Source organism: Scylla paramamosain, chromosome 25 (assembly GCF_035594125.1).
Source record: "Scylla paramamosain isolate STU-SP2022 chromosome 25, ASM3559412v1, whole genome shotgun sequence".
In the NCBI taxonomy this organism is placed as follows: Eukaryota; Metazoa; Arthropoda; class Malacostraca; order Decapoda; family Portunidae; genus Scylla; species Scylla paramamosain.
The window spans coordinates 21,124,509-21,152,341 of record NC_087175.1 but is presented as its reverse complement, the minus strand read 5'-3'; the positions used below and the strand labels follow the sequence as shown (position 1 = coordinate 21,152,341).

The window sequence follows — 27,833 nt, the reverse complement described above, 5'->3', positions numbered from 1 at the left end:
TGAGTGAATGACTGAGAGATATTGGTGAGGGAAACAGATAAAATAGGCTTGGGCCCCCTCGCTGGGGCCCAGCCAGGCCGCCAGACGGCACACAACCATCCAAACATAGGCTGAGAAAGCACAGAAAGTTACTCACTTCACCACTTTGCCACAGAGGCACCACATCACCTAGAGAGTTTGGGTTTATGGGAGACAGAAGAGGAAGGATTCACAAGTGTGATGCTGTTACATTTTAAGCAATTGTTCAAGGCAAAGTTGAGAAATTGGTGGTGGAAAATTACCCATTTTTGCTGAATTATCAAAACTAGCCTGGCTGGGAGGAACATCTGCGCAGAATGTTCCTGTCCTTTAGGGGTTACAAGTATTTTCATGACTCTAGTGATAAACATGGATTCTGCATCATTAATGAAAAAAAAATCATTAGAACTAGACTTCTTTGTAGCAACGGAAGTGTTTAAGAATATGAACCAATGAGAGAGAGAGAGAGAGAGAGAGAGAGAGAGAGAGAGAGAGAGAGAGAGAGAGAGAGAGAGAGAGAGAGAGAGAGAGAGAGAGAGAGAGAGAGAGAGAGAGAGAGAGAGAGAGAGAGAGAGAGAGAGAGAGAGAGATCAAGTTCTAACACCACAAATTTTGGGGATAACCTTTAGATAAAATAATAAAATAGTGGAACCTTACAGAAGTTGATCTTTTTTGCTGATCAGTCTTCTCTGAACTTCTAAAACTTACATTTTCATTAGTAAAATAAAGTGACGAGCAACAGGAGAGTTTGCATGAGTGGTGCAGATGCTACATATCGCCAAAAAATTTTATTTTAATTATTTAATTAGTTTAATTAAACGTGTTGTTGTGAACTTTGCAGAAAGCTCACATTCGACTGTTTTTTCACAAAAATGTTATGCACATATTTTCATAATTCATTTCACATGCCTTACAATGCACTAAGAAAACACTTGAGACTGACTTCTGGGATCTGAAATGTTGGCTATATACAAGGGATGAATATTTATTGAGTTTATGCATATCTGAATATTTCTTATTTATACTTCTGTTTAAATACTCCCACTGGTTGCCAGAAAAAGTTACTAAAAAGAAAAAGGAAATAAGAAACAGATGATTGCTGCTGGCTGTGAGGTACAACAGGCTCTACAAAACCAAAACAAAGTCACATTCTCCTCCAATTTCATCAATTCTTTGCAGCTGGAAACTTAACCCATCTTCTGATATTACTAGCACTCTTTATTCTTGTTCTTGGTTCTCTAGACTCTGAATTGCAGTCAACCACAGCACACATATAGCAAGTCATGGCATTTTACAACAGACAGATTGGCTAATTTGACCTGACACATACATACATCTACAGCCCTGCGAAGATGTGAGTTCACACAGAGAAGAATACTATTAGAGCTCCTTAGATGTACTGATCTTTTCTATCCTATATCTAACAAATTCAAGTAATGGTTGTATTGGTTGATAACTCTAAAAAATAAACAGCATTATGTCTTTTACATCTAAATAATAATACTTTAGCTATGCATTTGCTTACCAGATAATAAATTAATCCTGTATACATAGCTTAAGACAAAACATAAGCTTCTTTCCTCAATTTCTTCCTTTGCCCCTGCAACCTCGAAAGACCCAGTCTCTTTGAGGAAAATCTTAATTTTCTTAGTCGACACCTTTGCTGGCAACCACTATCAGTATTTCAATATTAGTACAAATAAAAAAGTATTTATAGGTATGTATACAGTCTACAAATATTCATTCCTTGTCGCATATAGCCAACATTACAGATCCCACAAATTGACCTCACAACCATCTTGTTAGTGCATTCTAAGACATGATATGTACCTTAAACATATAAAAATATATATGTAATATTTTTGTAAGAGAAACAGTCAAATATGAGTTTCCTGTAAAGTTCACAACAACACATCAGGTATTAAAATTTCTGGCAGTATGTAGCATCTGCACCACTCATGCAAACACTACCATTATTCTGACAAGCAAGCCATCCTGGTGTCAGGTGTTATTCAGCTAAAACAGAGAAGACACCAATAACTTCCTATCTCTTTTCTAAATTTAACTTGATGAAGCTTAAACTTTTTTTCTTTTCATCCTATTCACATTAATAAACTTGAGAATCTTAACCACACAAATAAACAAGTTGGTGTCAGCAATACTTGTGCTAATGAGTGAGGGCACAAATACCCCAAACTGATCTCAGGACCTGACAATCATTATAATCTTGACAACTATATACTTAGTTCTCCTAGTCTAGCATTCAATCCTCACAACATGTATGGCATTGTGTTTTGTTCTGGTAAGAGGATCAATTCCTAGCTACAGCCCCTTCTGGCTAATCCTAAAACCCTTGTACTGCTAATTGGCACATCCTTAAACACTAGCCACTCTGAGACATCTTCCACAGCCATCTCCAAGCAGTGAACTGCCTAGAAATTACAAAATCTAGTCTTCTCTCTCCCAGTCTTTAAACTAAATGCCTAAAAGATTTTATACATTGCTTTTTAGTGGCATGAATTATTGCATATCGCATCAAAATGGTTAAAATTTATCTCGCCTGCAAGTCACGTAAGTGTTTTCATGAGTACTAATGGTATGCATGACACACTAACCTCCTAGGCAGTTCCCGTCCATGGAGTTTCTGTTCTATCTCCTTCTCCCTTGAAGCTGTGTCCACCGGCCGGGCAGCGCCGAAGATGCTGGATCCTCCTCCTCCTCCTCCACCTCCACCTCCACCTCCACTTCCCCCTCCACCACCACCACTGCCACCTCCTCCTCCTCCTCCTCCTCCTCCTCCTCCTCCTCCTCCTCCTCCTCCACTTCCTCCACCTCCTCCACCACTGCCACCGCCACCTCCAGCGTCCTTCTTCTCCTCAGCCTCTGGGCCCCTGCTCCTTGGCATCAGCTGCAACCTGAGGAAAAGGAAGGAGTGAGAGAATGAAGAGGATAAGAGAAGGAATGAGGGAAGGAACGAAGAAGGGAATGAGGGAATGAAAAGGATAAGAAAATGAGGGAATGGTGAGGGGGGATGACAGAATGACAGAAAAAATGAAGGAATGACAAAGAGAATGAGAGAATGAATGCGATATGAGGGGGATGATGAAGGATGTAGGAGAATGAACGTGACATGAGGGAGTGGTGAAGGAACGAATGAACATGACGATGGGACAGTGAGATGGAAAGCTGAGGGAATGACCTGTATAGATGGTAGTGAAGAAAGAACTTAAATGATAGTAGTCTCTAAACATAAAGGATGCATGAGACGGAGGACAAAGGGCAACAGAGATGAGGAAGATAACGGCAGAAGGAAAAACAGAATGACACGAGATCACAATTAATAAGACAAAATATCCTCTTAAGTCTCTCCTTTTGACTTTATCTCATTCTCACTACAAGCAGACTAAATACCAAAGGATACTCAACTCCCAAGCAGAAGACAAGAATACAAGGCAACACAAGATACAAGTCAGTGGGTAAGTCAACTGGTACTCACTTGGGGCGCTCTCTTGGTGCCGAATCAGAGCCGCGGCTTGGGCCATCGCGATCCCTCCTCCACGGATCATCACGGTATCCACCTGACCCACCCATATAACGCCCTGGAAATTAGCATGGATCATTTTGCAGAGGAGGGGGGAAGGCAAAGTTGGGGGAAAAAGAGACGCAGGCAAAAGAGGTGCAAGATAAAACACAAGTGACTAAGACAAGGACAGAAGAGTGTGGTGCTCGAGATGACCATTCTGCAAGTTATCCTGTGGTGTATGCGTAACACAACGCAGGATTCAAGGAACAAAGATACAAGCTGATAATACACACAACAGGTGCGGATGAGAGGTGGCAAAGAGCAAGAGGTACGTTTGGTGCTTGAGGTGTTCATTCTGCTAGTAATCCTGTGATGTATGCATGTGTAACACAATACAGGATACACGAGAAGAAAATACAAGATGACAATATAAACAACAAATGGTAGATGAGAGGTGGCATAGAGGTCAGTATTATTTAACTTATGAAGTGAAGCATACACAAGACAATACAGGATATATGAAAGAAAGACACAACAAACTAGGTAAATATCAAATAGATGCCAAAATGTTCATTCAGCTCTTCAGTTCTCTACAGTGCAGCAATTTCTGTATATTCCAACTCCTACACCAACTTTTTCAGCCTAACAAAATTTAAAACTAACAATCATCTTATGTGGCAAGGGTGAAACACAAATACTGAAGGAAACACAACATGGAGGCATATAAGATAACACAGGAAGAAGAAGAAGCAAGGACTGAATGACAACACAGGAAGGCAGTTGAAAAAAAGTAGAGCTCACCTATACAAATGACTTATAAAATACAAACACTGAAGAAAAGGCAACAAGGAGACACATGTGACACAACACAGGAAAAGAAGCAAGGACTGAATGACAACACACAAGATGACTGCAGGAAAGCACACATTTAATGGCACTCACCCTTAAAATGAACTTCAAGAATGCAAATACTGAAGGATACACATCAAGGAGACATGTATGAGACAACACAGGAGAGGAAGTAAGAACTGAATGACAACACAGGAAGATGAGAACAGGAAAGCTTACATTTAACAGTGCTCACTCATACGAGCTTCTGAAATGCTAACAATAATGAAGGAGAAAGCAAATCCTGAAAGGCAACACTAACAACACAGAAAGAGAATTATACAAAAACACACATTCAAACGTGCTCACCCTTACAACAAACTTCATGAATATAATAGAATGCCCTAATTTCAAGATGATGGCAGTTCAACACAGCACAACACAGCTAGGAGGTGACACAGATGAGCCACACAACAGCCACAACAATACAGCCCAGAATGAGCATTACTGGCATCCACACTGCCTACCACATCTAGCCTGATTGTAGTGTGTTTTTACATATCAATATTGATCTATTTTGTATATCAACAGGACAGAGTGAAGCTTATGTCCTGTATTGAGCCACTTGTATTTATTAATTTGTTAGAATTCACTAGGGAACAAGGGCCAAAAGTGTGTGTGTGTGTGTGTGTGTGGTGCCTTGTTTGGCTCACCCCATGTGGGATTCCTGGCCTAGGATATAAACAGATAGATATTCACAGGACTGAATGAGGTTTGCTAAGTCCTATTTGTATGTTTAGTGGATTGAGCCAAACCTGTTATATCTTGTCAAATAAGAGATAACTTATATTTTCTTTTAATTTATGCACACTATTTGCACACACCACCTCCTCTGGTAATGCATCTCACTGATCCACAGCTCCATTTTGAAAACTCTATTTCTGTAGATCCTTGTTTCCTATTGTCTTAAATTCCCTGATGTGTGTGTGTGTGTGTGCGCGATGGCCTGCTCCACACAACATATTTTCCATAAAGTAATACCTGAACATATAACCAATACAATACATGAACAAAGCACTACAGGAACACCATTAACAATCTTAGGCATGTGTGCATGTTTAACTAGTTGAATAGTTAAGTTCCTATTGGTTTGAAATGACTGAAGTATTTTCATCATTGGTCATGAGCCAGACAGGTGTGAAGGAGTAGTGGAAAGTTACAGGTGGGAGGCAAGCACAGTGAGGCTCACATGACCAGGCCAGGCCAAGCAGACATGCATCCATTCCTTCATCCAATGGGAGGAGCTGTGAGATATTCATTTAATCTTATTGGCAATTATGACCATTCTTTTTGGAACTGTTCTTTGCCTCCCAGAGCTCACAACTCCCTCACCTTCACCTGATGCACTATTCCCATCACCACAAAGCACCAAGCACTGCAATAATCCTAAGGTAAAACTGGGACCACCATGACTTTGATCAAACCTACAACAGTAGAATTTCATGTGACCAAGTGCCATAAACACTCAGGTACAAATATCTATGACTCAGTGCAGCACAATTCAACAGTATTTTTTCCCCCTTATCTCAAGTAAAAGGTTAAAGAAAAGCTTCACAATATTAGATACTGAATCCACAAAAACAAAATTTGCAGTAAATTTTAATTGTATTCTTTTTAATTCTGTGGCTTTTAGGTTCATATTCTCAAATGCTTTAATATTTTATATACTTTTAATAGATACTCATGGAATTACTGAGGTTTTCAAGAGTGTTTGTATCATTCTAGTGATATTTAAAATTCCACATCATTATGAAAAACACCCACAAGTACCTGACAAACCTCTGCCAATAGAAAATTGTGCTTATAAGAGACTACATTTTAAAATACAGTGCTCAGTGTCTGGCCTCTGGGGATTATTCTATTGGTGGAAGAGTTAAGCACTTGGTGAATTTCTGTAACATCTTGATAACTGTGACGCGCCACAAGATCAAGGCAAGAAATGGGCTGAGAGCACCACAAAAAATATAACATGTGTAAGTGAAGAGCAAACTTGTGAACACATTTGTACACACTTGTAAAAAATACATACATAAACAAACCACAGAAATACTGCATGAAAAGTGGATAGGAAGACTACTGTGTACATACATTGAGAAAAAAAATTTATATATATATATATATATATATATATATATATATATATATATATATATATATATATATATATATATATCAAAAATGACAAATGAAAAATAAATAACAGCAACACTATTTAACAATGAACATCTATTTCTGCATAAACTGCTTTTATCTATCAACACAATTTCAACTTAAAATGTTCTAGTGGGTATATTTTTTTGGCAGCACTGACAAGAAAACTATCATCAATTTAGACTCCAAACTAATGAACAGATCACCACCACCACCACCAAGCAGTGATGGTTCACACTTTGGAAAATTTGGAATACTTTATTTGTCTAAGAGGAGTCAAGGATCACCCAAGACAGGGAGCCAAACAGCCAAACAGGTGAGATCTCTAAGTCTGTATTCAGAAACACTTTGCTCTCTCATTACAACTATTTTCAAAGGCCACAGAGATGATTATTCGGGTTCTCAAGACTGTTTCTCCTTTTAATAACATATTAATCTGTTGCTGGAACCATAGAAACACCCTTAAAAACCCATATAGCTTCAACTAGAGCCTTTGAAATGTGGTGGAAGAGTGGCATGGAAGTGTTTCAGAATAAGGACCATAGACACCAACAACTGAGGTGCTTCCTGCAGTAATGAGGCAAGCAACACCAAGAGAATGGCAGGAAAGTAATGTTTGGAGCCAGCAGGTCTTGCCTCACTCAACAACTGCATGGAAGAAAGGGCTGACTGGCAGGCTAGAGAGGAGGGTGGATGGTAACTCAGGCAGTTTCTGTTTGCATGATCTAGGATGTTGCCTCACTCCTGGTTTGAATTCCAGGCACAAGCATCTTTATAGAAATTCACATTACCTTTATCATAGACATTTCTGGTTAATTCCTTTAGCAAAGTGATGTCTAGATGAGGTTGTACTCCTCATCTACACACTTCCACATTTTTAATTTTTTTTATTTTCTATTTATTATATTTTTGCGGGGGAGGCAAATTCACACACACAGATGATCTAGACACTCTTCCCAAGTCAAGCCAGATCACAGCTCAGTTCCAATCCCTGCATCACTTGCCTCATTCATGTATGGAAAGCCTCAATTACCTCCACAGTCTATGTAACAACCAGACATGCCTCTCTAGGTCTGCCAGGCTCCAGACATGCAGGAGATCCACTAACATGGCTGCACAAGCGGTACTTGCAAGGACAGAAGAGGACAAAACACAGGAAGGATTGGGGATTCTTGGCCCTATTCTCCTATACTGAAGCTTGAGACTTTCAATACTTTAAGACAAAGTAATGTACAAGTGCGAGGCTGCCAATTATTTTTTTGTGCCGCCCTTGGAACTAAACCCACTGAGGCTGTTGCAATAATAATACTAATACTAATACTAATACTAATAATAATAATAATAATAATAATAATAATAATGATAATGCACTTGACCCTCAACTTTATGTACTTCACTTTTATGAGATTTGGATGCAACACACAAAATCTAGTTCTCTAAAAAGAAAATCCTAAATAAAATACAGATATTCAGTGAGAGTAGGAAATCTTGTCAGCTGCATCTGGAATCCACCAAACTGTGAAGTACATTAAGTGAAGAGTTGCATCACAACAAAAAAATAGATAAATAAAATAAATAAATAAATAAATAAATAATAAAAAAAAAAAAAGACATACTGTTCTACAATATATGAACAAAAAAAAAAAAAAAGTGAAGAAATAAAAAAAAATGAATAATAATATAATAATGACATATTCTACCATATATATAATGAGCCAAAAAAACAATGACAAAATCCAAGCCTCATACCCTTGCCAGAGTGAGGCTCCAGCTTACCTCTGTCCCTGTCATATCCTCTGTCCCTGTCATAGCCTCGATCCCTGTCATAGCCTCTGTCCCTGTCATAGCCTCGGTCCCAGTCATAGCCTCGATCCCTGTCATAACCCCTGTCACCATATCTGTCCCTGTACCCTGCAAAACCAACCACAGAGACCAGGAAGAGGAGGAAGGGAAGGCCAATGATAAGGAAAAGGAGGAGGAGGAGGAGGAGGAGGAGGAGGAGGAGGAGGAGGAGGAGGAGGAGGAGGAGGAGGAGGAGGAGGAGGAGGAGGAGGAGGTGTAAGGAAGGGAAAGAGGCAGGAGGGAAACTTATAAGATACTATTACATTACAGTGTTTGTTAGCTGCTGTGGAAAATATGAGTTTGAAAATGTTCTTGGGGTGAGTTATGTTATGCATCTTTTGACTGGGAAATACACCGTGTGGAGGAAAAAAATATAGAAATCTAGGTTAATTGAGATTCACAAATGTTCAACAAACGATCATTTCAATGTAACTCCTTCGTTGATTCACTTCTAATAAAAAAAAATAAAAAAATAAAAAAACTTATACTAATGAACAATCAGGAACTTAAATTTAAAAGACTAAAAGACTTACACTTGACACTCTGTAATGAAAACAAATACATAATGACTTTCTTCGTATGTGGTACCAAATAAGCTTTAGTTTTGGCACCTGGAATACTTATCGTGGCTGAAACTGATACTACCTCCAACTATAAATAAGCATAAAAAGTAAATAAATAAGTAAATCACTCACTGCAACAGAATCATCACATATCTTTCACTTCTGTATGACAGCTGCTCAGTCTATCACTCCCTGTATATACACTTCCATATGACAGCTGCTCAGTCTATCACTCTCTGTATATCCTTTCCCTTCTCTCTCTCTCTTCTCCCACCATCTTTACTGTCACTAACCCTCAATTCTAATAAGTCTTAATATCTACTAAACCTTTCACTTCTACACAATACTTTCTCAATAATTTTTTTTTCTTTTAGCTTTCTCTTCTGTCATCCTTATCATCACTATCATCATCATTCATTCCTTACCTCCAACACTGCAACCATCAACAGCCAGTACTGTACGTCATCTTTCATTAATACATCTCACTCTCTATCTTCCCTTCTTCCACCACCATCATTATCACCTTTCTCTTAAACGAACATTTCCTATTTTTTCTCTTTCCACCACCACCACCACCATCACTACTCTTTCACTACAATATACACAACACTCACCACAACCAAATGCAAACTAACCACCACCACCACCACCACAATAACCAACTACTGACCTCTCATTTGCCACCACACAACTTAATCACACTGCACTTCAGCTAACCAACCTCACCTCGGTCTCTGTCGCGGTCAAAGCCTCGGTCCCGATCATAACCTCGGTCCCGGTCACCAAAACCACGATCACGGTCACCATAGCGGTCCCTGAAACCTGGAATAATAAATAAATAAATAAATAAATAAATAAATAAATAAATAAATAAATAAATAAATAAATAAATGAATAAAAGTTAATGTGCATTTATTAAGTATTGTTCTTTTATGTATTAGGAAAAGCCAAGAGAGAGAGAGAGAGAGAGAGAGAGAGAGAGAGAGAGAGAGAGAGAGAGAGAGAGAGAGAGAGAGAGAGAGAGAGAGAGAGAGAGAGAGAGAGAGAGAGAGAGAGAGAGAGCATACAGTGTCTTCATCAACCTTCTTTCATTGCTACTGACATATCCCTCCCTTCCTTGCTATTAATTTAATCACTTACTACATCAATACAGTATTTGTAAATTCTGTAATTATAAAAAAACACTACATTTGTCTTTAATTCCTTGTTTTCCCTTTTACAGTGCGAAAAGTTTCTCTACAAAGCTAGAAATTTAAAGAAATTATGTGCTGGCTACTGAAAAGGTTGAGGGAAGTCTATAAAAAAAAACTGCCAATTGTTTTTTCACATTAAAGAAAAGAAAGAATACAGTAAAATCTCTCTTATCCAGCATCAACGGGACCGCCGACATACCGGATACTTGAAGCATGCCGGATACTTGAATAGAAGTGAAATTATGTCCACAATCACCACCCTACACTCACGCATCTTACCATAACAAAGATCAGCTGATCGCCGTGCCGCGCGTTGCCACCCGCGCTGCCACCTCACACTCACCAACACACAATACTACTGTACTAACATTCTCTTTAATACTTTCCTCTTATAAATAAGTTAATGGGTTACAAAAATAAAGTACGTATACACTTATTTGCTTTATTCAATATTAGCCAACATGTATAGCATACAATAAAGATATGAAAATGTACGAGTGTTTGTGACACTTTTTCGCTCCCCACACCTCTCATTCAACATCCTCCGGGTCATCATCATCATCAGATTCTGTACTTGTTTGCCCCACTTCTTTTCCCTTACAAGCTACTTTAAAATAGTTTCTAATGTCTCCTTGTTTGCAGCTCCTTCTTCTTTGCAGCAAAAACTCATTCTCAATGCAGTGAAGGGTCATAACATCTCGGGTTGACATGTATGTGCACTGCTCAGCAAACCTGACAAAGCCAGCTATGTGTTTCGCAGCCTGTTCCCAAGTTACTTTAGGCTCATTATGATCATCATCACTATCATCACTAATTTTCTCTAAATGAACTTCTACTACAGCGTTGATAAGTTCCTCGTCTGTGAGAGTGAATATTGCGGCCTGATTTTCGTCCACGTCCACACATTCCTGTAACGCTTCATCTGTCACTTTAAGTTGCACATTTCCCCCCATTTCCCTCAGCTCACTCACCACCGAATTTTTCATGCCACCTACAAACCCTTCAAACTCCTCATCATCCTCATCATCACACATCATCAAAGGGTACAATTTGCACCAACATCGCATCAATGTTTGCCTTTTAATGTCTAGCCAAGCAAGTGAAGCCATGAATATCACATCCTTGACATTAAACTGTTTTTGGAACTCGGGGATTGTGCCGTCCTCATAATTTAATCAATTTTATGAGTACACATTGATTTTTTATTGATTTTAAGGCTCGGGGAAAAATGTGCCGGATACTTGAAGCTGCCGGATACTCGAATGCCGGACAAGAGGGATTTTACTGTACTAAAACAGAGACATTATAATTATGATACCCTGTATAAAGCCTTGAATTCACTAGAATGCCTCACAATAATGACCACTGGATAGAACAAATTTTACGACATAAGAAACTAACCTTCGCATAAAATAGTTCATTATGTTATGGATTTACTGCATTTCTGCTTATCACAACAACAACAGAGAACATCCATAAAATGAAGAAGCACGAAACACGGCAGGATTGGAATGCATTACAGAAGTGATGAGGTAAAAAAAATTAGATGCTCTGGCCAAGTAGTAGGAAAAGAAGACCAGGACTCTAAATAAATAATAACAACAAAATAAAAAATACAATAGGGATGAGAGAAAAACCAGACCACCAATACTCACCTCCCCCTCTATCGCGGTCACCAAAGCCTCCCCCTCGGTCTCGGTCGCGGTCACCAAAGCCACCTCGATCCCGGTCACCAAAGCCGCGGTCCCGGTCTCCAAAACCTCCGCGATCACGGTCTCCAAAACCTCCGCGATCACGGTCTCCAAAGCCTCCGCGCACTGGACTACGGCTGTCCCGGTCTGTGGGGTAAGGTAAAGTTAGGTTAGGTTGGATTGGTTTGGTTTGGTTTGATTGGGTTGGGTTAAGTTAGGCTGGATTAAGTTGGGTAGGGTTAGGTTAGGGTAAGTTCAGTTAGGTTAGGTTGGGATGGGGTTGGGTTGGGTTGGGTTGGGTTGGGCTAGGTTAGGTTAGGTTGAGTTTAGTTTGATTGGTTAGGTTGTGTTAGGAGAGAGAGAGAGAGAGAGAGAGAGAGAGAGAGAGAGAGAGAGAGAGAGAGAGAGAGAGAGAGAGAGAGAGAGAGAGAGAGAGAGAGAGAGAGAGAGAATGGAGGTGTCAGAGGCTTGAGAATACTACAAGGCTTGGGTACACAAACAGACGCACATGTACACTCTTCTGCAACAGACTCCTCCAGAAAAAAGACACCAGTATATTGAAGTACAGAATGGTAGGTAGAATTTCACAGGGTAACTACAGTTGTCACACATCAAATCAGAACTACGTTAGGAAGAGCAATAACAAGAAAAGTATGATCATTATGTGTGGCTAAACTGTGTAAAACTGATGTAATATTGTAACCTTTTAACCTTCAGCCTCCAAGGATGAACTGAAGCTGCAATCATATAAACAACAACATTTCTGAAACAGAACTGCATAAAAAAGTAGCTGTGCATAAAGAAAAGGTGTACACACATGACCTGCATGGTAAAAGTACAGGAAAATATAAACCAACTCTAAAACTTAATTTATCAATACATTCTTTTATTATCTAGGAGGAACTCGGCCAAATTCTGAGCTTAATTCAATTCCATAAATCAATGAAAGGCCACACTAACAGTTTTACTAGCCAAAAAGTTAAACCACAGGCACTAAAAAACTATATATATTTGATATACATAGCCATACAATTGATCACCTTCATAATGTCATCTTTCAAAATTATACCCAACATTAGCATGAGATAATTTTATTAAGAAGTGAAGGTGAAGTGTTGACAATGCCTCATCCAGCACAGTGCCTAGCTCTCTTCCATTACTGCACACCCTGACACCCAGCAGCACACACTACAGAGACAGCCAGCCACATTCAACTACCCTAGGAGGAGCAACACTCAACATTTGGAAGACATCATTTTACTAAGTGACAGCAGGTAAAGTGTTGATGCCTCACCCAGCACAGTGCCTCCCTCTCTTCCACACACCATGACACAGCCAGCACCACACACTACAGCCCCCGCCACACTTACCTTCTCTAGGGGGGGCAGCACGCCAGTCAGACACACCCTCACTGCGGTCCAGCCGGTCATCGTCTCGCCCACTCCGGTCTGAGAAGCCCCTTCGTATGCTGCCACCCTCACCCTCTGCCACATCCAAGCGGACCTTGCGGTTCCCCATCATCTGGCAGAGAAAGTGGTGCTTCTAGGGTGGACAGATGACTAACACACACACACACACACACTTGAGAGAGCATAAGAGAAGTTGACAAAAGGGAGGTATTTGAATATTAATTACAGCCTCTCTCATAAAAATAAAGGTACCTAGAAAGTAACAAGGAGGAGGTATATATTTGAGTATTAATAACAGCTTCCCTTATTGGAATATATTTATATATGTATCTGGAACAAACTATAAGAGAAATGAGCAGGTCAGAAGTGTAAGCCAAATATTTCAGGAAAAGAATATGAAGACAATTCCAGAACTAAACTGATTAACTTATTTGAAATTCTGGTTTTCTATTGTTTTAGCAAGGCATCTAAACAGGCTAAACAGGTTATCTTTCTTTTGTGATATCCAATAGTTTCCACTACAGCCTGCCAAAAGAAGTTGAGACAAGACACCAAAATGCATGAGAATCTGTTCCTGGATTTCTACCAGCACAAGACTCCCTGCCACTGCCCACACTCCAAGCACTCACATCATCATTCTTGCCCAGGGCCTCTATCAGCTCACTCCGGGTCTCGAATTCCACATAGCCGAACCCCTTGAAGCGTCCTCCCTCGCCTCCCTCCCGGGGCAGACGGATTGACTTGATCTGTGGCAGAGGACAAGACACAACAGGGTATTAGGGTCAGATTATAAGTTAGACTTCCAATCCTTCCCCTTCATTTACAACCTGCAAGGAATCAAAGTCCCTGTGAGCTCCTAAATAAAGTAGAAGAGGATAAAATGTGGCTTTAGGGATTTGATTATCAAGCCAATTAATAATCTGCAAGGAATGATCACCTCTGAGTTCCTACATGAGGTACAACAGGACAGAATATGGCTCTAAGATTACTCCATCATCACAAGAGGAGGAGGAGGAGGAGGAGGATGAAAAATGAGGAAAAGGAGGAGTAAAACAACAGCTGAAAAAAAAAAAAAAAAAATCTAATGAGTAAGACCAAACTAAACAACTAAACAAACTAAAGAAACAATACTTTAAAAAAAAATCACATACAGAATTAGAAAAAAAAAATCTGATGGGTAAGGTCAAATAAAATAAGAAGACACTAAAGAAACAACAATAACAATAAATAAATAAATACAAAATCACACAGAACACAAAAAAAGGTACAAACATCAGTCCCACTCTGAGAGAAAGACACAAATGATCTGACAAATAAGATTAAATAAAAACAGAAACACTAAATAAATAATACCAAAAATACAAACACCAGCCACACCTTGAGGTCCTGGAAAAATCTGATGATGTAATTGTCATCCACCTCAAAGGGGATGTTGGCAATGTAAGCAGTGAAGGGTGGCTCCTTTGGTACTCTGGCCAGGTCCACATCAGGCTCCCGGGCAGTGCGGGGTGCGGTGGGCAGCACAAGCCTCTCGGTGGGCCCCTGGTACCGGTCCTCTGCAGGGAAAGGTGTACATTATAGGATGATATGTAGTAGGGACTTTCTTTATAGGTTCAGGTTACTTAAGTTCTAATACTGCTGTTCTGCACTTAGTAGCTAGTTTAAGCCTTTAGGGAGTTCTTTACATCTCCTGGCTTTCTAAGTTATTGTTCTGCACTTAGTACCTAGTTTAAGGCTTTCCCTGCTACTGTTATCCTGTCTTAACATTCAGAGCAAAGTACAAAAGTAAAAAAAATGAGACTCGTAGATTGCTGTACGCTTATTGTTATTTACAGCACATCTGTTAGCACATTATAAGCCCCAAGACAGATATTTACACCATATTTTGTTATTACACACTGTACACAATATATTAACTGGGGTGCATTCAGTTGGGCAACTTGGGTTACCTAGGTCACCCAATTCTCAACTGGTCACACGAGCTAACATAACATTACACACTGTACTACTATGTAGTGTACTTTTGCTTGTCACTCAGAGATGCCATAAGGGCATTTGGGTTATCTGATAATCAGCTTATTCGGGTTTGGTTTAGGGAGGTTTTACTGTATGTATGTATATATATATATATATATATATATATATATATATATATATATATATATATATATATATATATATATATATATATATATATATACATATATATAAAGGGGCCACTGAGGTGCCAGTCCCTAAAGAAGAGTCAAAAGGTTTAACTAAAATGAGAGAAGTGTCTTGAGACCTCCCTCTTGAAAGAATTATAGTCAAAGGAAGGGGAAATGCAGAAGGAAGCAAAGAATTCTAGATTTCACCAGTGAAAGGAATGAAAGATTGTGGATACTGGCTTACTCTTGCATTACGGAGATGGACAGAACTGCAGCGAAAGTAGAAAGTCTTGTGCAGCTATGATTGTCTTGAGTTTACAGATGTGTAAAAAAATGTTTGACACTTATATAAAGGAAAAGAAAATCAGAATTTAATTTTTCATGGCTATATATCTGTTAAAGACATGACAGTCTACAAAGAAGTGTTGAAAATGTTGTAAGTCATTATGGAATATTGTTTAGCAATGTTAGGGCTAGTATATATTGCTCCCTATTGCTCCCTTTCCCTTTCCGTCACACTCACCCTCAAAGTCCTCGCTCTCATCGGCCCAGCTGCCTTTGTTCACCACCACAGTAGAGCCAGTGTTTGTGTTGGAGGTTCCCAGGAACTCCCCAAGGGACAGGGATTTTCCTTTCCCCTTCCCTTTCTTGCTTTTTTTACCTGAAGGCACAAAATGGAATACATATTACTATAGAAATGAAAGAAAGGTTCATATCCTTAAAATTTTCAGGCTTTCATCAGGACTACTGTAACCTTGTGTTCTTACTGATGAAAACAACACCCAGTCTTGATGAAAGCCCATGAGTTCAGTGACTCTTACCTGCAGCAACAAAATGGAACACACATTGTTAAGGGAATAGAGAGGTTCATGTCCTTGAACACTCTAAGCTCTCATCAGGGCTACTGCAGTCTTCCTATGTTCTTAGGGATTTATTGGGGAAAATAACATCCTGTCCTAATAAAGCTGCATTAATTTACAGACTCTTTTACCTGCTGGCACAAAATGGAATGCATGTTGCAAAAGAAATGTGAGAAAGGTTCATATCCTTAAATTTTCAGGCTTTCATCAGGACTATTGCAGTCTTCATGTGTTGTTACTGAGAAACACAACATCCAGTCCAAATTAAACATTGTTAATTCAGTGGAGAAAGGGAGAGCCAGAAGAGACACAAAATGCTGTTGTAAGATCTCAGACCATATTCTGAAACACTTCTGCCCACCCACTATTTTCAAAGGGCTCTAATTTAAGTTGCAAGGGTTTTCAGGGTGTTTTTGTGGTTGTGATGACAGATTAACAAGATTTCTACATTACTAACAGGAAAAACATTCTTGAGAACCTGGTTACTCATCACTGTGGCCTTTGAAAATAGTTGCAGTGAGAGAACAGTCTCAGAACACAGACCCTCGTATCAGAGAAGGCCTTGGGATCAGCTGGCGGAATTCCCGCCCTAACCAATGCAGACTGGATTATGTCTCTCCATTACTTAACACTCATCTTCCCACCCTGACCAATGTAGTCTGACTGCATTTCTCCACTAACATCATACTTCCATTACATAATCTTGCCAGTAACCCTCTTTGTGTTTCTGTACTTCCCCCACCCTATGACAAACTGTTTCAAAAGAGGAGTATCAAGACACCTCAGAAAATTATTGGGCTTCTCTCTCTCTCTTGATTTTCTTACTGTTTTCTTTCTGGGAACAGCATTTTAGTGTGTTCTTTTATCCATTTTTTGTCCATGGTCAAGGGCTCTATTCAACAGCAGCAAGCAGGTGCGGGATGTACATGAACCAAGGGGTTGTGACCTCACTGTCCTGGTGTTTGTTGTGAGTTGTCTCAGTCCCACCCAAAGACTATGAGTTCTAAATTCTTTCTATAGGGGAATGGTTGACTGGGTGACCAGCAGACCAAGGGGGTGAAAAATGCATACATACGAAAATAAAATAAAATAAAAATAAAAACAAATACAAAAATAAGTAACAAATAAAGAAATAAAAAAGTATAAAAGTAATAGAAAACCAGAATAATGCATAAATGAGCATTGAAAAAGTTGTACATAATTGTTGCAAATATTGTCTAGAAGTGAAAGGTTAATAGTTATACAGGCTCTCTCTACAGGAATCTCTGTAATGACAGGACAGTTAACACAACCAAAGATCCCTCAGGCAGTCACCCCCACCTTGGCCTGACCAGTAATACATTACACAGGTGTTTACTGTGAGTGTCCTGACAAGAGTTCAGCTGCCAGTGATGTGCCTCTCTGATTAATTTGTCAGTGTCTCCATGATGGTATGAGTGAATCAAACAACCATTCTTCATGTTTTTCAGTCTGATTTCCACTTTACCATATACTGATGTATGGAGTATTGAAGAAATTAATTATGCGTGGAGAAAAAACTACTTAATTTTAGCAAGGGTGTGGAGTCACAGTTGGAGTCAGAGTTGGATACTTTTAGGCCAAAGTCACTGTAGGTAAATACATCTGTGACTTCCAACTCCTCTGCAAGATCAGTCCTCGTGTTTGGTAGGCCAACTTGGCCTTTGGTGAGAAATTCTCTCAATTTGTTGAAGATATCAATTTGTGATTATATATCATGAAATAATCTATCATATTTTATCTGCATCTTGTCAGCCACCTTGTAGTAATGCAGTGCACTACCCACACCTGTATGTGCTGCAGACACAGGAGAGTAGGCACACTTACAACCGTAACCTTGAAATTTTCTGGAGCATGAGTCAGATGGATATTTTAGATCAAACTTCACACTGTCCATTTCATCTTTTGTACATGGAGTGAATGCTATTTAAGCCTCAAGATAAATAAGCCAACTCAACACAAAAAAGAAGAGAGAGAAAAATATAAATAAATAAACAAAATAAAATTAATACTTTGAAAAAACAAAAGTCCTAAATCCTTGTCTCCTTGCTAAATACTCCTAATCCGACAGTTATAAAGCTAACGGCAGGAAAACGAGAACAGCAACAATGAGCGAGAGGAAATCATCAAGCAGGTTTCAAACACTCAGAGGGTCAGTTGCACAACAAGTGACCTGAATATTTACGCAAATCTATTAGGCCACGTCAGCTCAGACAAGTGAATGTGTTCAGAGGTAACCACTAGTCATGGCTGGAACGTAAATATAGGAATGGGTGACCAAGACATGTAAACTTAATCAGCCAGATGAGCTTAGAATTTTTGTTGTTTTAGCTTTTTGTTCTATAATGGTTTTCTTAAAGGAGTATTATCATGTTAAAAAATGTTGTATAGTGAATATCATACATGCTTAAGTATTATGATCATTTCATTGTTTTAGTTATATCTTATTTGCATCTTGAGGTCAATAAAGTTGCTTCAAAATAAACTTAACTAATCATGGCTAGAATGTAAGTAATGGAAAGAATACAAACACCTACTGACAGCTAAGTGATTGAAGGAATGTACCACACTTGTAATGACTGAAACATAAATCAATAATGGCCTCAAGATGTGGCCAAAATGTGTAAGCTGGTCAATGCCTGGAATATAGACAGATGTGCTTCATGCAGAGACTGCCACATGTAGGCCTGATGGCTTCTTGCAGCTTCCCTTATTTTCTTCATGTTGTCAAGACACCAAGACAGGTTAGGATATTGGGCTAAGATTGCAATCAAAAGAATTTAGGGCCCAATGAAGTAAACTTAACTTTGCCTGTATCTGCTGGTTCTGCATAACGTACCTAACTCAGTCCCTTGCTCTGCCAAAGCCCTAACTAACACTACTTCCAATCCTTCACTCTGTCAAAGCCCTAACACTACTTCCAATCCTTCACTCTGTCAAAGCCCTAACTAACACTACTTCCAATCCTTCACTCTGCCAAACCCCTAACTAACACTACTTCCAATCCTTCACTCTGCCAAAGCCCTAACTAACACTACTTCCAATCCTTCACTCTGTCAAACCCCTAATTAACACTACTTCCAATCCTTCAGTGTGCCAAAGCCCTAACTAACACTACTTCCAATCCTTCACTCTGCCAAAGCCCTAACTAACACTACTTCCAATCCTTCACTCTGCCAAAGCCCTAATTAACACTACTTCCAATCCTTCACTCTGCCAAAGCCCTAACTAACACTACTTCCAATCCTTCACTCTGCCAAACCCCTAACTAACACTACTTCCAATCCTTCACTCTGCCAAAGCCCTAACCAACACTACTTCCAATCCTTCAGTGTCAAACCCCTAACTAACACTCCTTCAACAGACTGGTGTACCTGTAGATCTCAGTAACCCTAGTATTTCACAGGCAATTTGCTTTATCTGACTGACTGGCCAGAGTTACAGATGAGCCAGGAGTGTGTAATGAGATGACCTAAGGGAAGTAAATAAGCTGGAATCTAAGTGAAATGCAAACTTGGAGAGACTAGAAAAGAAGACAAGATAGGTAACTTTTAACATTGCTTGATATATATTAAATAATACCAATAAACCAGAGCAGAAAGAGACTGGAATGCTACGACTGGAATGCCCACTCATGAAAAAAAACTGGAATGTAAACTTGTGGAGACAGGAAAACAAGGCTAAGATACAAAACCCAATAGTTACTGGAATGCATCAGTTAGTGGGAACACCAAGGCAGGAATGTAGACTGGAATGCAAAGACTGGAATGTACACTCAAGTAACTGGAATGCAGACTTATGGACGCTGGTAAACAAGAGTAAAGACACGTAAACCAATAATGTATAAGATATATTAATTAACATACATAAACCGGGGCAGGAATAGACTGGAATGCAAATGGAATGTACAGTTGGAACGCGTGCTTGTGTGCTGGAGTGAAAGACAAAAACAACTTGAAGATAAAAGTTAAACATACAGATCCCCTAATATGCAATCCAGGAGGAGCAGGAAGACCGAAGCATACAAAAAGAATGGAGTGAATATGACAGGAATGAAAACTCGTAAGAACTGGAAATACATACACACTACCACTGGAATATAAGCAAGACAACTAAAAGATGCTAACAAACCCAAGGAAACGGAACAAGATGAGCTAAAAACACGTAAAAATAATAACAAATAAACAAGGCTAGCTGATGAAAGGAGGCGGATTTGGGATACGGGATTTATACACTTCTATTCCCTTCCTCGCCTTATTTCCGGCCACCACGCCCCCCTTTGTGATGTCTCTGGTGGTTCTGTGGGGACGTGGGTGTGGTGGGCGGTGTGTGGGCGGCGGGCGGGGGCAGCACATGGCCGCCCACACGTACTCACCTCCAGACGACATGACGGTCTGCGGAGCCTCTTGTTCGGCGCAAACCTCCATCTCGGCACCAGATTTTTATGGGGTTGAATTATTATAATATCTATTTCTGGAGGATTTTATGGTGCAGAATGTTGCGATAATTGATAGCATTTTTTTGTGTGATTTCTATTGTGGTGTGTTTGTGTCTTTCTTCTCAGGTGTATAAACATATATAAATAAATAAATAAATAAATAAATAAATAAATAAATAAATAAATAAATAAAATATATATATTTTTTTTCTTTTTTGAGGTCTTATGTTTCCTTCTTATTTTATTCTTTACTTTTCACAATTCAATAATTATTTATTCCCGGTCTCTAGTTCGTGAAGACATTTTTTTTTCCGTACTCTTCCTTTTTCTCTTAATTCCCCTCTTATTTCTTATGAATTATCTTCTAAGCCAAAATATTTTTTTTATTTCTTTTCAGACTCCTTATTTGTTTCCTTTTCAAGATCACTGAAAACAGATTCTAAAAATTCTACCGTTTATTTTCGGTAAATGGAGCTGTTACGTTATCATTAGTATTTGTTGTAATTCTCCGTTATAAAATTCATCTTTTAAAATCAAGACTTTTACTATTTTGATAATGGTTCTCTTTTTTTTTTTAGATCAGTTTCGGCTCCACGCATCTCTTCGGCACTCACGTATTACTAATATAAAACAAACTCATATTATTCCATAAAACAAACTCATTATTACTTTCATCATCCTCAGTTTCTTATATTTTTAAAAATAAATGAAGAAGAAAGGAAGGAAAGTTTTGATATATAAAAATATATATATATTTCTGCTGGGTTTTGATAAGCCTACGCGTGGCCAGTGGCTTGGCGTTGGAGGGAAAATTTGGAGTTACGAGGAAAGGGATCGGCTTTGTTAGAGAAATAGAATGAGTTAAAGAATAAAAAAAAGATGATGTGGTTGAAGGAACAGAGGTCGGAGATGCAAGGAAGAAAATTTTAGTTCAGATGAAGGAAATTCCTCCCTCACATTTTTCCAGACTTATATCTTCTCACCCCCTCACTCTCCCTCCCTGCCCCTTCCTATTCCCGCCGCGCCCTGCTTGAAGTGAGGTCTCAGGGAGACAGCCGTGAGTGAGGTCAGTCTGGGATGGGATCGTATTCTGCTGAAACACTACGACTGTGAGCAGGAAGTCCTGAGGGTTTTCAAGGGTGTTTTCACGACTCTATGGATATATTAACAAAGAATCTACATTATTGCTTGGAAAAGACACTTGAAAACCCAGTTTGTTATCTCTTTGACCTTTGAAAGTCGTCACGATAAGAGGACAAGCTCTGATCTGACTGTAACCTCATGGCAGAGAGATATGAACCGCGTGGTGACCCTATCGGCGAAGTCACTTGCTGGTCTTTCTGGTCCGGGGTTAAAAGAAACAAATAGAAATCAAGAAGAAAATCCAGAAATGGTGTTGTCCCTTTAATTAAGACAACAACCCTGTAGATAGATATTTGCATCACAACTTTAGATGCAGTGCACAGTAACTGCATTATCTGACTGTTATTATGTCACAAATAAGAGAATAGTGACGTTAGGGAAGCTTATTGATGAGTTATATAGTCACGTGTCTCTCTCTCCCTCTCTCTCTCTCTCTCTCTCTCTCTTGCAAGTATCTTTTCACCGTTTTTCTCCTCTGTTATTTTAATCTTCTTTAGTTTCTAGTAATTCTCTCTTGCATCTAACTTTCTTTCCTACCTACTTATATTCTCTTCTTTTCTTTTCCCGGTTACTGTTGGGAAAATACAAGCGGCCAGTGTGTTTAGTGACAACTTCACAGACGCCAATGAATACAAAACTTGCGTCATTCTTTACTTATTTATTTATTTTATTTTTTTTGTATTTAGTATTCAGTATTTTTAGCACCTGTACTGAGTTGTAAGCACATAATAGTGTTGCTTGCTTGTCTGTCGTCAGGGTACAAATGGATATAATACAGATTCATCACTACTATTATTACGTGACATTTTTTCCAGTCAGCTTGGTTGAGTAAGGTTGATATATGGTAGGCTGTTTATGAAGGTGCTGTTTCTCATGGATAAGAATATCTAGTAAGAGAGGGTAGTCACGTCTCTCTCTCTCTCTCTCTCTCTCTCTCTCTCTCTCTCTCTCTCTCTCTCTCTCTCTCTCTCTCTGCCGTGTAAATGAAACCCGCATAAAAAATACTATAACATTTGTGTTTTTAGTTTTCTCAGAGAAACAGTGATTTTGCGACAATTATATTTTAAGAAGGCTCAGAAGGTTTGTTTTCTTCATGATATTTAAAAGCTCTATTAACCTTCAACTGATGTACACTTTAATTGCTATCATCAATAATCTACTCGCTGGTCTAAACCCTCGGAAGGCTTATGGACCTGATGGGGTCCCTCCTATTGTTCTCCGAAATTGTGCCTCCGTGCTTGCACCTTGACTAGTCAAACTCTTTCAGCTCTGTCTGTCAACATCTACCTTTCCTTCTTGCTGGAAGTTTGCCTACATTCAACCTGTTCCTAAAAAGGGTGACCGTTCTAATCCCTCAAACTACCGTCCTATTGCTTTAATTTCCTGCCTATCTGAAGTTTTTGAATCTATCCTCAACAGGAAGATTCCTAAACATCTATCACTTCACAACCTTCTATCTGATCGCCAGTATGGGTTCCGTCAAGGCCGCTCTACTGGTGATCTTCTGGCTTTCCTTACTGAGTCTTGGTCATCCTCTTTTAGAGATTTTGGTGAAACTTTTGCTGTTGCCTTGGACATATCAAAAGCTTTTGATAGAGTCTGGCACAAAGCTTTGATTTCCAAACTACCCTCCTACGGTTTCTATCCTTCTCTCTGTAACTTCATCTCAAGTTTCCTTTCTGACCGTTCTATTGCTGCTGTGGTAGACGGTCACTGTTCTTCTCCTAAATCTATTAACAGTGGTGTTCCTCAGGGTTCTGTCCTGTCACCCACTCTCTTCTTATTATTCATTAATGATCTTCTAAACCAAACTTCTTGTCCTATCTACTCCTGTGCTGATGATACCACCCTGCACTTTTCCACGTCTTTTCATAGACGTCCAACCCTTCAGGAGGTAAATATATCACGCAGGGAAGCCACAGAACGCTTGACTTCTGATCTTTCTAAAATTTCTGATTGGGGCAGAGCAAACTTGGTATTGTTCAATGCCTCAAAAACTCAATTCCTCCATCTATCAACTCGACACAACCTTCCAGACAACTATCCCCTCTTCTTAAATGACACTCAACTGTCCCCCTCTTCTACACTGAACATCCTCGGTCTGTTCTTTTACTTATAATCTGAACTGGAAACTTCACATCTCATCTCTAGCTAAAACAGCTTCTATGAAGTTAAGTGTTCTGAGACGTCTCCGCCAGTTTTTCTCACCCCCCCAGCTGCTAACTCTGTACAAGGGCCTTATCCGTCCATGTATGGAGTATGCTTCACATGTCTGGGGGGCTCCACTCATACTGCTCTTCTAGACAGGGTGGAATCAAAAGCTTTTCGTCTCATCAACTCCTCTCCTCTAACTGACTGTCTTCAGCCTCTCTCTCACCGCCGCAATGTTGCATATCTAGCTGTCTTCTACCGCTATTTTCATGCTAACTGCTCTTCTGATCTTGCTAACTGCATGCCTCCCCTCCTTCCGCGGCCTCGCTGCACAAGACTTTCTTCTTTCTCTCACCCCTATTCTATCCACCTCTCTAACGCAAGAGTTAACCAGTATTCTCAATCATTCATCCCTTTCTCTGGTAAACTCTGGAACTCCCTGCCTGCTTCTGTATTTCCACTTTCCTATGACTTGAATTCCTTCAAGAGGGTGGTTTCAAGACACTTATTCATCAAATTTTTACCACTGCTTTGACCCTTTTATGGGACTGGCATTTCAGTGGGCATATTTTTTTTTTTATTGGATTTTTGTAGCCCTTGGCCAGTGTCTTTCCTCAAAAAAAAAAAAAAAAAAAAACTCAGGATGCTCAATTTTTTCTTCTCATTTTCTCAGCGACTTAACGATTATGGGACCATGTTTAATCAAGAAAGCTCAGGGGAGTTTGTATTCGACGTGGTACTTAAAAGCTCCAGTAACTCATGACCATCAGTGTATTTCGTTTTCTCAGTGGATCAATGATTATACGACAGTATCTATGTTTAATTAAGGAAACTCAGGAGGTTTGTTTCCGACGTGATACCTTAAAGCTTCATTAACTGGTAGTGCATACTGTACATGCAGCTTACAGTAATAATCATCTATTCATGAAGATCAGAGTGTGTTTCGTGTCCTCAGTAAATTAATGCTAACGCCACAATATGTTTAAGAAAGCTCATGAGGCTTGTTTGATATACTTAAAACCTCCATTAACTTCCAGCTCGTAGTCTTTGCTTAAATTGATAGTCTATTTATGACGTTGAGTGTGTTTCGTTTCCTCAGCAAATTAAAGATAATGCGACAACATTCCTTATCTGCTCACCACAACCAGAGGAGTCGATCAGTGCTGTTTACATTGCTTTCACTGTCCGGGAGTGCGGTAATGGTGTTATCAGATAGCGGTGGTGCACGCCGATAAACCCTTCATTCACTGCGTAGGAAAGAGAAAAGTGCAACATGAATAAGTGTGACCAAGGACGGACTCAGATAAGCCTTAGTCCACGGTACAGCACTGATTTGTATGGGAAATGTTGTTGGGGGGGGGGGAATATATGAAACAAATAAAACAAATTAGATAAATATAACTAAAAAGAATGTACGTACCTCAAATCAACATAACTAAGGAAGGAATAATAAGTGCATGAATCCAGCAGGAAAAGGATGGTTGTCATAAATGGGACAAATCCTCCCGCCTTCAAAATTGCCAATACTTTGTGGCAGAAAATATCATCTGAAACATTCCATCTTCACACACACACACACACACACACACACACACACACACACACACACACACTAGTTCATATATTTGCAATGCAGCCATTTGATACGCAATCACATGTACACATAAACCTGTTCTTCCTCTCATATTAACCAGCACGCAATACGCACACTTCATATATGCACATACATAAAAAGAAACACATTCGTAGTTAGTGCCAGTGTTTACAGTGACTGAAGACTGTATGAACATTTTTTTTTTTTTTTTTTGAGTGTTTCTGAATATGGAGGAAGTGCAATGTTGACGTGTGGCTATATAGTTGCTGGTAAGGAGTTCCATGAGTGGTGGCCGCTGCGCACGATGCTGTGTAGGTAGTAGGTAGAGCTGCGCGGTGCGGTGGAGTGTGGTCACATTTGACACATCTGTACCGAAGCCTCGTGTATAAATATTTCCTACCATACTGAATACTGAAACCTTAATAACTTGTTTCTGAAAATATACAATAACAAAAAATATTTGTGTATGTCACTGATGATGAACTGAATAAATTTAATACTAAAAAAAAAAAAAATAAATAAATAAATAATAATAATAATAATAATAATAATAATAACAATAATAATAATAATAATAATAAACTAGGTTATAAGCTAAACACATGCAAGTACGGTGTCATTACCTGGCTGAGAAAATTTACATTACATACATATATCAAGTAACGTTATTTATTTATCTTTTTTTTTTTCATCCTTGCTTTAACCATTACCTCACTGCAACTCCATATACCGTGTGTCGGTATACTTATTCTATTTCTTTAAGCCTGATGATGCCTTATGCGAAGCTGAAACGTTGTAATATAGAAAGAGGAAACTCTCTCTCTCTCTCTCTCTCTCTCTCTCTCTCTCTCTCTCTCTCTCTCTCTCTCTCTCTCTCTCTCTCTCTCTCTGTCTGTCTGTAGAATGTCTCATTTTTAGTTCCACAAATGAGCTGGCCACATTAACATAAGCACGTCCCTGGCTTCTTGGAAATATGGTGCCCCGAGACTGAGAGACTCAAAAGCTCCAATTCGAAACAATCGGAACATAATTATCGTACGAGTTAGAAAGCCTGTATACTAAATAGATAAGATAAAATAAAAGACATGGCAATTTATTACTTAAAAGAGGACTTGATTGCGGGTATCACTTATGATCCATTTCTATCACAAAAAATAAAACTGATGTTCACAAAATCCACTTGCTTTTCATTCTTTCCCTCCTCTTTAATAAGTACTGGTACAATAATCATCTAATTAATGAGTTTGGAAAAAAAAATGGTCTGAAATCAGTTATCAAAGTCAAACCAAGTCAAACGAGTCTGTCTGCAAGACAGTGTTACCTTACAACACCACATGTTGTGACTGGTTGCTTAATCTGTTAAATCACCAAACATTCTATAAGTATGTATAATTTCTATATAATGACCGAAGACTGTGTAATCTCCGTTGAATTAACGAAGACTATAAGTGTGTATAATCTGTGTTAAATGACCAGAGTATAAAAGACTGCTTAATCTTTGTTAAAAACCCAAGGCTATGTAAAAGGTTGTATAATTCTTGCTTCAAGATTAAAGACAGTTTTTACTACAAGACCAAAGATGACTAGACGATGTACGTAAAGATACTTTACCTGTTATAACCTTTGGTACAAGAGCGAGAAGGTTGAAGCCACGTGCACCTCCGGAAGCTGCCGGATGAGTACAAGGGCCAAAGCAATACATCCTGACTGCCACGCCCTTCGTATCTCTTATCACCAGAAGAGGACACACACAGCTGGGTGTGACAGGGTAATAAGTTGACGGGATCCACACACGTCCAGAGTGTTTCAGAGGTCCTTTATTAAACACACAAGTACACTAACAGTACAAACCTGCAGTAACGTGATGACAGCTGCACTCCGTGTCGTGCTCATAGCTGTCGTCTTGTACGTGGTTGTCCGCTCTTTGTTTGAAAAATAAAAGCTTGACTATTGTGAATGCTTTACAGGGTTTATTTCTTCCCTATATTTGGCTAATATTGTAACAAAGTCTTCAGCCATGTTGTTGTGGACAGCATGTTGTGCTCCTAGCTGTCCTCTTGTACGCGGCTGTCCAAAGAGCGAACGGCTACAAGAGACAGCTACGAACACACCTGTTGGGCACCCACCTGTTGTCCTGCTTCCTCCCACGTTTCTTACCCACAGCCAGCTAAGGCACATGTGGAGATAAACATGGAACTCGTGAA

The 27,833-nt window shown here is 39.3% G+C and overlaps 1 protein-coding gene across 5 annotated transcripts in view; it reads right to left on the bottom strand.

Annotated features, from left to right (window-relative positions):
* LOC135113345 (eukaryotic translation initiation factor 4B-like) overlaps positions 1 to 27,346 on the bottom strand; it is a 33,424-nt gene extending 6,078 nt beyond the window's left edge. Inside the window, exons 1-10 of one of the 5 annotated variants that reach the window (XM_064028588.1) lie at positions 27,241 to 27,346; positions 15,949 to 16,086; positions 14,656 to 14,834; positions 13,908 to 14,024; positions 13,240 to 13,390; positions 11,834 to 12,016; positions 9,712 to 9,807; positions 8,357 to 8,491; positions 3,515 to 3,617; positions 2,634 to 2,933 (exon numbers count right to left, since the gene is read on the bottom strand). In XM_064028588.1, coding sequence (XP_063884658.1) covers positions 2,634 to 2,933; positions 3,515 to 3,617; positions 8,357 to 8,491; positions 9,712 to 9,807; positions 11,834 to 12,016; positions 13,240 to 13,390; positions 13,908 to 14,024; positions 14,656 to 14,834; positions 15,949 to 16,086; positions 27,241 to 27,331 — 1,493 coding nt within the window. In that variant the 5' untranslated portion in view covers positions 27,332 to 27,346. Of the gene's footprint in view, positions 1 to 2,633; positions 2,934 to 3,514; positions 3,618 to 8,356; positions 8,492 to 9,711; positions 9,808 to 11,833; positions 12,017 to 13,239; positions 13,391 to 13,907; positions 14,025 to 14,655; positions 14,835 to 15,948; positions 16,087 to 20,678; positions 20,808 to 27,240 lie in introns of those variants that run through there. The other 4 variants (XM_064028589.1, XM_064028590.1, XM_064028591.1 and 1 more) reach the window with 4 other exon arrangements.
* Between the last annotated feature and the right edge of the window lie 487 nt (positions 27,347 to 27,833).